The sequence below is a fragment of the Apteryx rowi genome, unplaced genomic scaffold (genome assembly GCF_003343035.1).
Source record: "Apteryx rowi isolate R43461 unplaced genomic scaffold, aptRow1 scaffold_5, whole genome shotgun sequence".
NCBI classification, from domain to species: Eukaryota; Metazoa; Chordata; class Aves; order Apterygiformes; family Apterygidae; genus Apteryx; species Apteryx rowi.
This window is the reverse complement of record NW_020450760.1, coordinates 9,327,911-9,343,443: the sequence shown is the minus strand read 5'-3', so window position 1 is coordinate 9,343,443 and position 15,533 is coordinate 9,327,911. Positions and strand designations below refer to the sequence as shown.

At 36.9% G+C, this 15,533-nt stretch overlaps 1 protein-coding gene across 1 annotated transcript in view; it reads right to left on the bottom strand.

The window, feature by feature from the left end:
• Nucleotides 1-8,722: 8,722 nt before the first annotated feature.
• EML5 (echinoderm microtubule associated protein like 5) overlaps nt 8,723-15,533 on the bottom strand; it is a 96,278-nt gene continuing 89,467 nt past the window's right edge. The window contains exons 38-44 of the mRNA XM_026079458.1: nt 14,963-15,151; nt 14,548-14,720; nt 12,897-13,059; nt 11,822-11,925; nt 9,960-10,113; nt 9,103-9,203; nt 8,723-8,759 (exon numbers count right to left, since the gene is read on the bottom strand). Of these exons, the coding sequence (XP_025935243.1) occupies nt 8,723-8,759; nt 9,103-9,203; nt 9,960-10,113; nt 11,822-11,925; nt 12,897-13,059; nt 14,548-14,720; nt 14,963-15,151 (921 nt within the window). The remainder of the gene's footprint in view (nt 8,760-9,102; nt 9,204-9,959; nt 10,114-11,821; nt 11,926-12,896; nt 13,060-14,547; nt 14,721-14,962; nt 15,152-15,533) is intronic.

Genomic DNA, 15,533 nt, shown 5'->3' with positions numbered 1-15,533 from the left:
TTGTGAAATAAATACTCAAAGTTCATATTCAAATTTAAAAAAAATCTTAATTTATGCAAAAATCTGAACGTTTAATTTTTGTGTGTGTATATAAATGAATATGTATTAAATAACAAACTACAATATTGTATGTTTACAGGGATTAAATGTTCATGGTGGAAACCAAAATGGAGTTCACGTAAAACCATGATCCTTATTACAGTAATACATTACCATACCTTTAGACTAGTTAATTCTTTTTGTTTTTTTGGGGGGGGGGGGGTTAAAGCACAAGGGATTATCTGACACACTCTGTAATGAAACACAACAAAGCTAAACAGACAGCTGGATCAGTGATTTTAAGCTTAAAGAACTACAGTAAAATATTTTCCTAGGGGGACCTGACAGGGAGTGGAGGGCCAGAGGATTGGCTCTTGCTTTGTAAAGAACAGTGCTGAAATGGTTTTGTTTTTCCAGAGATGAAAGACTGCAAAGTACATTATTTTTTGAGAGAATTTTCCAATGCCTTCATTAACTGCCCCATTCAGAAATAGCTGCCACCATGAAGCTATTTTCCCTTTTCAGTGTGAGATGAGATGATAATCATTCATAATACATAGGGTAGCAGAAAACTAATACTACCTCCATTGCTGAATTTCAACAGCTTTGATGTTTTATTTCCTACTATACATGTTTAGCATAAGGCAAGCTGCTGATTCTTCTCTGCTAATAAAAAAATGGGTAAACCAAGCCACTAAGGTTAAAAATACATAACTTTTTGGCTAAAAGGAATGGTTCTAATGGATGTTATTTAGATTGTTACATTATTTTAAAGGAACAATGTGGTCTTGAGTGTATTCTTATGTGAATTTTTACATTAAAAAACATTAATTTTCTTCACAAATTAATAATGCAGCTTTTCCATTAGTGTAATATGCTGTATACCCATAAATGAACTAAAAAGCATAAACAAAGCTCATAATTACCACATGTTGCTTTAAAAAAAATAGAATAGCTACATCAAGCCTAAAAAAATCCACACAATGATAAGTAGTAGCAAGTAAAGGAAATACAGACAAGAAATATGGAAGATATTACCTGACAGCACCAACATTTCACAGAAGTACAGAAAACCAACTTTTTCATGCAGTTTGTGCCAATGTTCATGCTTGGAGTTTCTTTAGAAAATGTGCTTACTAAATTCCCCAAAAATACAGTATAGACTAGTATGGGTATGACTAGTGTTTGGGRAAAAAAAAAAAATCACAAAGTTACAGAAGTACCATTTACAGTTCTGTAGCTGAGTATTACATTTTACATTTTCAGGTTTTAAGTAATATCCTTAAAGAAGGTATTTAACTGCTCTGCTTCTTGTGAAGAATAAATATCCTATTTTACCTGCTTGGCATGGAAAGATTCCCCCCCCCCCATATATTTGCAAGTAAATATGTTACCATACAATTCATTTCCAGCACTGCAATGTTTTGCATTGGCAATTTTTGTTGTTGCAGAATTTAAAGTCACTGTGGTAACCACTTAACTGTGGTTAAGGTTGACTGACCTTTCACTGCCACTGCCTTTGAAGAAGTATTTATTTGGGGTGGTGGGAGAAAAAAATTAAGAATAATGGCAAAAGTTAATAAATTGTTAACTTTTGGAGGAAATGACATGAAGCATTTCTTTTTCTCAAATGGCTTAGACTCATAAAGAGGACTGAAACTAAAAATACCTGTAGTAACTCCCTCTTTCAGAACCCACCAATTCAATACTTATTTCAATAATCTGTATTTTTTCCTTAAGCTTTGATCTACTGCCTCAGGCCCACAGAGACCAGCTGAAGATGGCACGAGCTTTATGAAAGAGTCAGTTGCACAGAATGACTAGGATAACATGATTTGTCCCCCATGAAAGCATCTATTATTTGTTATGAAAACTGGTAAAACATGAACAGTATTAATCCTCTATTTTAAAATACCTGTTACATTGCGCTCACTTAAAAGAAGTGGGTACAATAATCTTTTAAGACTGTCAGAAAGAGGAGAAAAGACATTGAATCTTAGGTAAGATGCAGGTGGCAGCAATCAATCGGTGTCAGTTAGTCCCCTGCAGTACTTAAGCATGGGGAATACCATATTATGGTATGACTCTGATGCATCTTTAAATCACTGGAAATAACATGGCAACAATTTGCTGAATATCTTGTTAAAAAAAACACCTTTTCTTAAATAAGGTCCCACATGACATCTATGACAAAAGTGAGCAAGATATGTACCAGTAAGTAAGGGGCAGCAGCATTCTGTAGGTTCTCAAGGTTATCCCACAACAAGCAACAGAAACTTGGGGAAACTCCTATTTTTGGCTGTTTGTTGGTAGAGAAATCCAGACACACTGGGCTAAAGGAATATGCTGCCTCTCACGGCCCAGACGCTCAGCTTGCATTCAGCAGGTGCAGGAGGTGGGGCAGAATCTGCATGTATATTTATGCACAGATTGTAACTCCGTTTCTTACCAAGAGTTGCTACATGCTAAAGTCAAGGCTGGTTGCCTAACTGGAAACTGTAATGAGTTTGGATTTTTTTTTTTAATTTAATGTTTATCTCAATATTTCCTTTTGTTGTAATCATTTCTTGTGGGATAATCAAGAACTTAATGATTTTCTTTTCTACTGATGTGTATTCATAGGCCTACCTTCATCTCACCTGACTTACTTATTATACCCATATTTGGAGGCCTAAGACAAGGAACCACTAAAGGGAAATTCAGCCCATGTATGATTTGAATTGTCCTCTGCAGATACATGTCTGTGTCCATCACCTGAGTGTACCTAGTGTTAAATGGAACAAATGCATTTTGTGCATGTCTGGGAACTGAAACAAGAACTTGTGAGTAAAGGTTCATTAGAAAAGAGATAAAAGAGCCAGTAATTGATAGAGGTTGGTTGCAGAGAGTTTTCAAAAGTATAATATTTCTTTGGCTTAGTATTTTTTTGTTTAAAGAAAGCATTTAAACACAGTTGCACAGAAAACTGAAATATGGATAATATCAGAAGAGGCCAATTAACATAATCCCCTGTTTGGTTAATATGGGTAAGATAAGTAACATTTTAAAATAAATACATTCTAAACTCTTTTACCTGAGCTCTCAGTACTCCATAGCATTTTTATATTTATTTATATTATTTTCTTCACTACCAACATATGAACAATGCCAGCAGTAATTAATCTGTTTTACCCACTGTACTTCAGCACTAAGTAGTTGTCCCATAGTTTAGTATGGGAGCAGCTGCATCTTCCCCAAAAAAAGAGAGGTAAATTGCATGTGGCTTTTCCTCTGACATCCAGAAACCAACTCAGGGCATTACATCCCTGGTTGCACAACCCCATACTGCTTGCTCATCCTTGCACTCCAACACCAGCCACTGACTGGTCTCCAGCTGAAGAGGATGTTTTCCATCTGCTGGTAATTGGTATGATCTCCTCCTCCCCCCCACAATGTCAGTCCTGCCTTTGCCTATTTCTGAGCTTTCCTTCATTTTCCCTTCTTTCTCCTTCTGTTTCTCTAAATTTATATTTACTGGTTCCATGTTGCTGTTTCCTCCATCACATCTTCCATAATTTAATAATGACAAGAAATGATGACAATTGCCTGTTGTCACCATGCTCAGACCTTACACATTCTTTTTCAATTGAAAGGGAAAAAGAACATGTGTTCCTTTTTATTTTTAATAAGAAAAAGTGATTTGGTTGGATTACTGGTTTAATTAATAGAGCTAACAAAAGATAGATCAAGATTATGACTGGTATTCTGTAGGTAACCTGGGAAGGGGTCAGTGAGCGGTTACCTGTTTCATCATCAAATAGACCAGGATCCCCCCCGCCAAGATTATTTTTAGTTACTTATGAATGATTTTGGCAAGGAAATCAATTGTGGCATTTATGCATACTATACATCTTAAGCCATTTCCTTTTCTGAAATAAGATAAACAGAATTTAAGTTTGAAAATAAGGTTGATTCCAGATCAGAAGCTGGAGAGAATCAAAAAAAGGGTTTAGTTTGACCATACCACAGTGACTGGTATAAAAAATGCATAGTAGGCTTTGGCAAGCTCACGTATCTATCCACAAGTAAAATCCAGCAGTGCTATAAGCTTTAGAAAAATGGAGCAGATGATTGCAAGGAAGCATAAGAAAACCGTGAGAACGGAACAGTACGTAAGCGCAACGCAGCTAGTGATGCTGAACTGAAAAACCATGACCAGTGTGACAATTGATTTTGTGACTTGCAATCTTTCTTCCCTTTCTTTAGGGAGACTGCAGGATGATTCACTTTGTCCAAAATACTGAGAAAAAGACATTTGCCTATAGTCTATGATAATGAATAGAAAAAAGAAGGGATTAAGGCTTGTCACATCTGTGACACTGATAATGAAACAGGGAAATGCATCATCTTGCCTCTGTAAGAAGAGTGTTTGAAACCAAGTTCCTTAGCTTTTCACACTGTTACAACATATGGACTAAGCCTGGTAAGGGCCTCCAATGCAGAGGTCGATAGTGAAATCCATGTGCGAGTGGCGAGATAAGCACTGCTGGGAGGAATCCAGGCAGCAGGTTTGGAGCAGCACAGACAGAAATTCTGGGCTTCTTGAGAGCAGGACTCCATTTGCCTTGGCAAACTTTAAAGTCAAATAGGGAGTTTAGGCAGCAGCTGAGAAAAGGGGATCACAGTTTTGAACTAAGCCACTCCTGAGTGCTCTCAAAGTCCTGCTCTAGGTACTGAAGTCCTTTATTCTGATCTAGCTTCTGGATCCAGGAGATACTTGTCTACAGTGTGTCTGCTTTTTGATGCTATGAGTCCAAGTCTGCTTTAACCAGACTTGTATAAATTTCTGAGCTGTTCTGAAATGAAAATTCTGCTAAAATTGAAATCCTGATATTGAGCAATATCAGAAGTTGATCTGTGTGCTTTCTTTCAACTATCAAATCAAGTGAAAAAGTAGCCTTAATCTTCTGAAATGCTTTCTTGTATCCTTAGTTTTTACATTGTCTCTTGCCTTCCCTGTCAAAATCAGAAAGTGATATAGGATGACTTGTCTCTTTAAGAATGAGAAATTTAAAATTTCAAGTCTAAATGATTCAGTACATTTGGCTAATTAGTCCTCTCTATCCTAAACTGTTTTCCTCAGCTCCTGCACTATGGTAATTTTCAGTTCTAAATGTATTTATTTTTCATTTTTATACGTTCATATAAGCTGGATTTTCCTTCTCTCCCTCTCTTTTTTTCTAAGCTTACTTAAATAGCTTTCAAAAGCACGCTTGTTTTTAACTAAAATGGCATTTTGCTTTAATCAATTCTCTAGTTTACTTCTGTTATTACAAAAAAGATATTGCTGACTTTAAAGATCTCAAAGATTTGTTTGCTGCCAACTAGAAAAGAGAGTTAGAAAAATAATTAGCTAGAAAACTAAATCATCCAGAACGAGCAAGTGAATTACACAAAGACCTTTTGCCTCCCTTTCTTTAGGGCTGCAAAATCTCCAGTTTTGGATAAAGCCTTTTGTCCCACATTACTTCTCTCTGATGCTCCCACAGGAAAGTCTATCACCAAGCCCTTCACGTTCTAGCTTCTTTCCTGATTTACTGGCGTATGTCGTCCTCTACCTTTTTTTCTAAGCAAGCAATTACAATGTCCCAGTGCCCCCTGAAACGGACACTCTGCTCCCGTGTATACGTGCTTTAACCGCTTGCCGCTCTGGCCGGCAACAATTAGCAAGTAACTACATTAGCACTTAATGTAAACAGCAAATGAGGCACAACGATGAGCACCATCAGGGGCACCTTCGACCAAAAAGACCACAAAGCTGCCACCTTTAACTGTGGTTACAACCAGCTGTATCTTGCATCTTGTCATGCGAACTACGTTCCAGACAGCCTTCAGCAAGCAAGCTGCAGCTCGGCCTGTGCCRCTGCTCTCCTCACCACTCACGGCCACTTCCAGCTGGCTGCCCACAGTCCACCTGGCAAACCACTGCAGGGTCATCAGGGGAAATACTACCTGCCAAATCGGTTGCAATAGGAGGAACAAGGCTGGTAGCTTTGTTTCTGAATAGCTCTGCAGCTTCCAGCTCCCACCCAGCCCTTTACAGCTCCAGGGAGGTCTGGAAGAGCATGAAGCAGCAGGGAGAGCTGGAGGCTCAGCACTGCAAACCACAGCTACCAGCCCCGCACCGCTGCACGCAGCCCTGCTGCAGGTCGCCCCTCGACTCCTCACCAGTATTGCACCTCCGATGCAGCATCTGAGATTCCTCAGGGTGAAAGCACCCCTCGACAAATTATCAGAGGAGAGGCACAGCTAGAGCAACAGTATTAATGACCGGGGCGGGGGGCAGGAGGGAAGAGGAGATGACTAGAGTGATGATACAGTGGGGAAATACAGGGACCAGAGGAACAAACTTCTTGACAGCCCGTACCTCCTTCATTGGATGAAGGCCTACAAAAGATCATGTGGTTGGGAGATACTGAGCCTAGGATTCTGAGGGGAAAACTCAAAGGGGCAGAAGAGGAACTTCGATCTGGCAGTCTGCGGAGGACAGACTACGAGGGAGCTGTTAACAGCCGTCCAACTCGAACTGATGAAAGGCAACCTTAAATTAGGGGCAGGACAAATCTTCAAGTCAAGAGATCCTGCACAGATGCATTTAACAAGGGATAGAACCACAGCTCTAAAATAGCATACTACAATTGATTTCTCTGGCATAGATAAGGTTTAAGTGCCAATTACTAATTTTCACATAACATCATCAAGCAACAAAGTTATGAAACGGACCAAGTCTAATCTCGGTTCTCAGCTGCAGTTCCCCTAAAGTCAAAAATGTTACTGATAAGATCTCCCTGTACGGCCATGACCAAATCCACTCTCTTTTTTGTGCCTGTAGAATAGCAGCTGCACGACTGGCAAGACTTTGCTAAGAATCATCATGCTGAGAAACCTGAAGTTCATCTTCTTTAAAATAAACATTTGTTATAGTTTGATATATAAAATACATTATCTAAAACTGTTGGGTAACTAGCTTTGTATAGTGCATAACAAGAGTTTTGGACATAGGCTCACTATCTTTTTCCTCATATATACAAGCCCTCCCATTCCCTCTATCACCACCATCCGCACGAGATGCATACAAGAAGAGGTTTGTTTCATTTTTACTTCTATCTGGCATGAGAGAATGCGAGAGGTGAATAAGATCAAGCCTGCTGACTGACCTAAACAAACGCTGTCCTTAAAGCAACACTCACTCACATAGACAAGGACGGCTTTATGTTCACAGCAAACTGCCATTACGAGAGTAGTGATGATAACTGAAGAGATAAATTATTACTTCCCTTCTATGTTGCATGAAAAATAACTGCACTGATCAAAAAACAGGTTTAGTCTGCAATGCATCACGACAACATGATTTAGACAGCTGATGAAATCTTCCTCACTTGTACCCAAAATGTAACTTGGTACAGGTTTTTATCATCACTGAAAAGTTTTTTCATCCCACAGTCTCTGTTATGTTCCAGTACAGAATAAATGCACTTATGCTAGAGGTGACAGTAGGTCCATTTAAAGAAGCATATGATTGGATGTTTTTACAATCAGGAGAGAAATCTGAGTAAAGATCTCACCCAGCTAGTCCCAATTTTGTTAAAAAGTCTGAATGTACAAAATATAATGTTTGGAAAGTTTATATTCTCTCTGAATCCCCCCCTATGATGCTGAGAAAATAAATTCAATTCATATTGCTATGAATGTCTATTTTTGCAACTGGTGACAGCCCAAGTTCTATCAGTTATGAAGACTAAAATTGCTCACCCTAGTTCACATTTCCAGCACAGAGGCTAGCAGCTCACTCAAGCAACACAGCAATAATCTTTCTTCCACTGAGAATACTTTTATTCAAAGGCAAAAATTGGAGTTAGACTTTTAGGTTGTGGGCAAGGCACTCGCAAAGTGAGCAAATCTCTTTTTGCTCACAGAACTAATTTAATGTTTAAGTGCAACAAAAACACTAAATTAGCCATGAAGATCATGCATATCCAACAGCTTTCACCAGACATGATTGTGACCCAGGCCTCTAAATACAGAAATACTTAAGTCCTAAGGAATCTGCTCTGTCTTTTTTTTTTTTTTTTTTGCTTCACCAGATGATTTTTCGTCTTTGACCAGTCATAGAAATATCATTTTCCATTTTAATATTTAACCATTTATTAAAATATTATATACTTCAGAGTTAATATATGTTTTCTTTCAGTAATAAAATATGGAATACTCTTTTTTTCAATGATATTCAGACTCCAAAACTTAAAGGAAAAACATTCATGCTGAAAATAGACAATGTACAGCACTAGGTCAGAAATAACATCTCTTGATTAAAAACCCAGGATCTTACTGTGAAAACTGTACATTGCTTAACCACTCACTTTTTCCTTTTATCCATGTATTTCTTTTTCAACATCTGGCAGCGAGTGAAATACAAACATGGATTATCTGATACTGAAGCAGATCTAATGGCCTCAGCATATTTGTTACAGTCCATCCTTCTGACAGACTCTAGACACCATCTTGCAGAGACAGACTGCTCGGTGTCTTGGATCAGCACCATTTCGTAAGCATGCAGGGCACAGTAGAATGTCACATCGCAATCCTGGGTGTTTCATGCCTGTCACTTCATGCAGTGTTCTCTTTGCAAGTCTCCATGTCTCTCTCAGTGAGGCATATGCACACATTTCCAAACAAATAAGCTGCATTTTCAAAAAGATATTAAACATGAGATATAAAACACCACAATACGATTAAAAAGAAATGGCTAATAAGGTTAAAAGAAAAGCTTCAGTTAAAAGTAGGTCGCTCTAAATTAAAAACATTTTAGTCTTTATTGACTATAGAAATACACATGCTTTTATTTTAGTAAATCTTAACTGTTCATACCAACATCTGGTCTATTTATTTTGTTTCAAATATCCACTTCTTTATACACAAAAAAAGCACATAGGTAAAATGATGTGAATTTTGAACTTAAACTTTATACTCTAATGGATTGTCCAAGTCCATTCCTATTTAGATAGTAATGGAAAGGATACATACCTGCAGTCATCCCCTCCAGCACTAACAACGTATCTATCTCCACTTGCAAAGCGAATATTAGTCAAATGGGCTGAGTGCCCTAAAAATCGTTTGTGTTTTGCCTGAAAAAAAATAAAATGGAAGTCTAAATACAGGATAGCCTTGCAAATCAAGTAAGGTATGCATGTTTGTATCTACCTTCTTACTGCACCATATATTTAGAACATTCAGAATATTGTAAAGGTTTTTGGATGTGAAAGATCTCCTGAAGAACTACCACTGAGCTGCAATGCAGATTAAATTGTCTCCAAATGAGAAAGTGCCTGCAAACAGGGGACAAAGCTCAAGCTAACACAATAATATGAAATATATTTTGTCACAGGATTAACCTGCATAAATTTTGTGTAAAGTCCCTACACAGAAAAAATAATTCTCATTGTAAGTGTGCAAGCAATTTACACAGTGCAGTCTGGAAATTACCAGTGCTAGTGTTAGTGAAAAATCTGTAAACTCTTCATCCATGGAAATACACAGATGGAGCTCAAATTACCAGTTGTCTTCCTCATTTGTTAAATGGAGATTGTAAATGTAGTTAAACAGAACTAAGTGCTTTGAAATTTTCAGTATAAAGGTACCATACTAGTGCAGGCAATATTATCACCTATCAGAGCTTACAGCAACAGCTATTGTACGAAATGTTAAGAAAAGCTGGAGATGAAGCATGCTTATAATACTACAGGCTAAAGTTACATAGATGCATTAAAAAGCTACAAATTTAGAGAAGAAAATATTTCTATCATACTTCCTCCAGGGAAACAACACAAGGTCATAATATCGAAAGTACTTTTTGTTATAGTCACACAAAAAAAAATACTTACAAATTTTTCAGGACATGGAAAGTCAAACAGTTTGACCATGCCAAAATCATCACCCGTGACAAGGTTGATTCCCGAATGAGACACACAGGCACAGTTTACATCAGCTTTTTCAGCATGCCTGGACCAGATTCCAATTACTTCATCCCCCAGAACACTGAAATAGAAGAGTGAGAAATTCTTTTGAAAACTGCGGGAAAAACAATAAAGCCAGGACATAGTAAGCAACTATTATATTGCAGCTGATTTTATAAAAATGTTATTTTATGTTTTAATGCTTATACATATGAATCTCATGCAGATTTTATTCTGCAATTGATTTTTATATTATTCTATAATTGCTTTGGAAATTGATCCAATGATATAAATAATGTGGCCAATGACAACACCAAAAAGACAAAGGTGAAATCAATAGTGCCAATACTGATCAGAGAGTCATTTGCCAAAAATATGAAGGAAAAAGAAAGGACAATGAAAAATAGAACTCCACAGCAAAGTTACAAAAATTACTTTTAGTTGTTGGAAAATTCACAAGATTTATTTTCATTATAACTGTGTTTCTGTTGATTCTATAACATTTTCAGAGACATCAATTAGATGAAAAAGTTCTCTGTCCTTCAAGTCCAATGAAGATTTTTCATTAATACCAGAGAGAGAGAAATAGTCCTAAACAGAAAGCACAATGATCTTAGCCTTCCAAGAACAGACACTGAAACAAAATTTCCTTTGCCAAAGCTTTTGAAAAGCTGGTTTTTATTCAGTTCTGCTTAGAATGTACACTTATACTTCCAAGAATGCACAGAAACCAGGACTTTATTATTTCTTAATAGGTGGATGATCTGGAAATTTTTTGGGACTCTCCCTCCCCAAATCAGAACACAGTATACAATATTCAAAAAGGAAATGATGATCTACTTAGGACGTACTGGACTGGACCAAAAAAAGGCCACGCAGGTTTCTTGTTTTCATACCAAAGAAGTGACAAAATGGTTTAACCAAAAATAGAAAGCTAGCAAAACGATTCAGAACCCTTTAAAAAACTCTTAATCTCAGTCTGGTCTTGCAAGAAAATATTAGGGATTACTATTGTTTAAAGTGGTCCAATGTGGAAATTTTTCAAGCATTTATTCTCAATTTTTGTTTGAGGATGTTAGGCAGAGGACAATAATTGCAAGCAGGCAATTAGTTCACAAAGAAGCCTAGAATAGGGCATAGGCTATCAGATTTGCATAAAAAGCAAAATATATGATTTAAATATCTAATAAAAATAAAATACAGTGTCATTTTTCATATAATTTGTAAGTTAATTTTAAATGTGTTATCACTTTAATGTATTTTCAAGTATTTTCATATGCTTTCTAATATGCAGATGTTAATCACAATTTTAGGATACAGATACTACTGTAAATAATGTAATAATGTAAAACTTGAATTATTGTCTTGTGTTATCTTTTCTTGTTTTGACATGTTTTTATTTTCACTGTTCTCTTACCCCCAAATCACTGTTTTGAAGCAAACAGTGCAACATTCCAAGTAATTGGAACAGCAGAATGAAAAATTACTGAGGCTGCTATAGCTACTTGATTAAGGAGGCTCGAGATGCATAATAAATAGAATGGCATTTTTTAGAGAGAGAATTTTTATCTTATATCCTTAGTGGTCAAACAGCTCATCCTCCCCTGAGAAAATGTGTAATGTACTTTATTTTGTTGTATAGCACTTATCTGATTTGTTCCCAGAACAGATAGGTACATTTAAAAGAAAATACCTGACTGAATGAAGAGCTGAAATACACATCTAAACAGTATGTGCTTCTCCTGGAAGTTACATGTCTTTCAAAACGTGTAAATCTGTGAATTAGTTACCTGGTCCAAGTAGCCCATGTTATTCTGTCAATCACAGCCTGGTCCACAAGCTGTTTTCCTGAAGGCACTTCATAGACTTGCCTTTTGTAAGACCCAGTAGAGACCTTTGACATGAACAAAGAGAACAGTTCAGATGAATTTAAAATACATGAACTTGTTTGAAAGGACAAAGACAGAATTCTAAAGGGCTTTTAAAAAGTTTTTTTTTGATAGTACCTTTTATTCTAAAAGTAACTTATCTATTAATAAAGCCATCTTTATGAGTCATCTAGCTCAATGAGTTGAGAATTCTCAAAAATCTATACAAATATAAATTAACAATGAGAAAGAGTAAAGAATCTATAATTTTAAAATGTCTAATCAATAAAATGTAATCTAAATACACTTCATATTCTGCACATAATATTCACTCTATGTATCTATTCAGTGTGCGCTAGTACATATGTGCATAAAAATAAATAAATAAATGAGGAAAACTGAACTTAAAATCTTTAAAACTGACATGAAGCAATTCTACTCAGCCTGTAGATGTTGATTTGATAATGAAGAGGCAAAACCAGGCTCATGTTATTCCTCCTCTTGAACGTGAACAAAATGTGGAAAGTATCCCTACTTTATTTTGGTTTTAAGAAATGTTTTTAGCCCTTTGGCTGGGAGTTGTAACACCACGATTTGGGTGCTGCTCAGAGAATGCTAGCACAGAAAAGAGGTGTAATGGCACCATTTCGGCCAGGGATATGAAGGATTTCCCATTTCCCTCGGGGTTACCGAATGACAAACTGTACTCCTTCAAGACAGCCCGTCCACATCAAGGAGATAACAAGGCAGAGAAACACATAAGAGTCATTTTGAAATCTGTTTCTCCTTTCTATGCTTTTTTCTTGCATTTAATACCCAGGATAACTTTTTTTGTCATTCATTTATGACCGTAATGAAATAACAGCCTAGTGACAGTAAGACAGTATCCAGCACTTCATCACAAAATACAGCATAGTTGTCACAGGAAAATACTTGCACAGTATCTGTCATCAGTATGTTTGCCAGTCAGTTTTTTTGAACAATTAACAATTGATACCTGAAGATAAGAGCTATCTGCAGAGAAGTCCATCTGGATCACAAAGCTTGGGATATCTTTGCAGTAACTGACTCGATTTAGTGCGGGACCCAAAGTCAGATCATAAAAATCCACCGCGTTCTCGCTAGAGCCCACCGCTAAGTAACGAGAATCTGGGCTAAACCTGAACAGATAAAAGGGTTTAAAACGGAGACTGGCACTTGCAATAGAGTGTAATATCTGAGAATCACAGGTGCATTTGCAYTTCAAGTATCTGCTACTCAGAACTGAAGAGGGAGGCAGAGTATTCTGCCTGCTAAGGCAAAGCAGGTTTGAAACCGAAATAAAATTTTCAGGGAATGTATATGCATTAGAAGATGGCAATAATTTTGGTAGAGCTGTCACATATAAATGAACTAGAAACACCTCTGGAACAATTCCTTATCTGATCTCATTACCACCTCAGTGAATCAGCATCTTTGTGACATGACACTGATGACTGACTCTCTAAAGCTACTTTCACACGACTACAAACTGGAAAAATGAAACACTGTAAATAAAGAAAACTCAGATCTTCTAGATGAAACAGACTGAATAAAAAGGTTTGAAATCAAATCTTTCATATGCCCAACATATCTTTGCATGGTGGTTTCTTTTCTCCAGTTTTCCTTTCTAGTCTCAGAACTCAGCAACTTCCTGGGCTGAACAAATTTCTCACTGACACACACGTTACTGGGGAAGTTTTTTTATTTCCTTCACCTCTAAGACATACCCTTGGGTCAGCTTTCTGCTTCGAGCACCCCTCTGCTCCTAGCGGTGCTCTCCTGCACTCCCGCAGCAGGGTCCCTGTTTGCTCTTATTCCTCCCAGTCACCCTGCTTTGCTCTCCAGAAGTTCCTCTGAATTGATCATGTGCGATTTATCTCACAGAAGGAACAATTCTGTCCTCCTTTAAGGGTGCTTCTACCCTACCCAGGGTGCATTAGCAAAATTTTCTTTCTGCTAACTGTATCTTTTCTAACAAAACACAACAAAAAGTAAACTGACCAAAAGACATTTCTATCATCTCTCACAATCCAGTCTTCTTCTGTAAACCTCTGATCTCATTTTACCTCCTTAACCATCATCTCACCATGTTCCTTTGCACACCTTCAGTCTGCCCCCGATTAGGGTGAACTCTTGCTTCCTTTTGTCCATTTGCCTCCCTATTCACCCTTCATTTTAACTAATCCTTGGCAATATTTCCTAAGCCTTCCCCTACTCCAGTACCTGTTTTTAAACTGCTTGCTATCTTCTATCTTCATGCATCTCCTTCTTCCTCTTTATCCCTGGTATCAGAGTAATTGCTTGAACTCTATAATTCACTCATTGATTCCAGCTCTCTRAAATGCCCTTGTAATGCTTCTCACAATGTATACAATATGTATGCAAAATACATACAAATATATATATCTAAAAATCAGAGTGCATTTGACAGTTATGCTGAGTTGGGAAGAAATTAATATATACTTTTTGGTACAAAAGCCAGGCAAACAGCATCTTTAAATTTGGAACTTTTCTTATACAATACTTTCTCTTCCATGATGTTAAGTTCATTTTTCTAATTTTGTAGTCCCATCTATTTTTCAGGTTTCCAGCAAACTACAGCAGACAAAGCCATTATATGTTCTGACCTGATATCCTGAATAGCTGATCTTCTGTCCCTCTTTTTCCCCCATATTTTTAGAGAGGTCACAAGCAAGATAATAAATTCTCCATTTTTCATGCCAATAGCTACCATATCGCCTTCTGGGCTGTAACAAACAGTACGAGCTGCATGTCCTAAACTGACTTTGTTCAGCATCTTCTGTGAAAAAATAACACAAGAGAAGAATAAATGTTCCTATTTATTCATATTTCAAAATTACCTTGTGCTAACAGTTTGCTACTATCAGATGAATTATTCTCAAAATATCAAAGTCCATGTCAAACAATTATAAAAGCTTAGTTTCTCAGGCCACACTAAAAAAGAAACTTCAAGTCCTCAAAAAATCAAACAAATCTAAGATTTTTGGCTTTGCCAAAATGGCAACTATCCTTCACACCTACCTTTTCAGCAATATCCCAGAGTCTTACTGTGCCATCTTCTGCAGCAGAAAGGAAAAAATCTCTGGAAGGATGTGTTGCCAGGCCCCAGATCGGTCCATCCATATGACCATTAATTAGAATGTTACATGCAGCATTTTTCTCTCCAACTTCAATTATTTCAGCATTCCTTGTCCCAACAAGAATTTTTCCCTTGAACAACAGTGAAAGAATTATCCCCAATACAATACATTAACTACTAGTGCTGAACAGCAATRAAGGTAAACGCCAAAGCTATAGTTCTGTCAGGAAGGTCTGCTCAAATCAAATAATCAAAGCTAATTTATTTTTTAAACTCAGCTGTGATCTATTATAGGACAAGGCTGTATATAAATCATGGCATTAGTTGAATTCTTGCTTCTAAGATAGGTACTTGTTTTACTATCACACAGAAAACTAATCCCTAATTATTCTTTATCAAAACATATACAAAATATTGTCCAAATTAAGGCCCAGATTTCCTGACACAGATTTGTATTTCTTCTGTAAAGGCAGTTGTAGATATGCTGTAGCTCAATCTTTAATTTCAATTAAT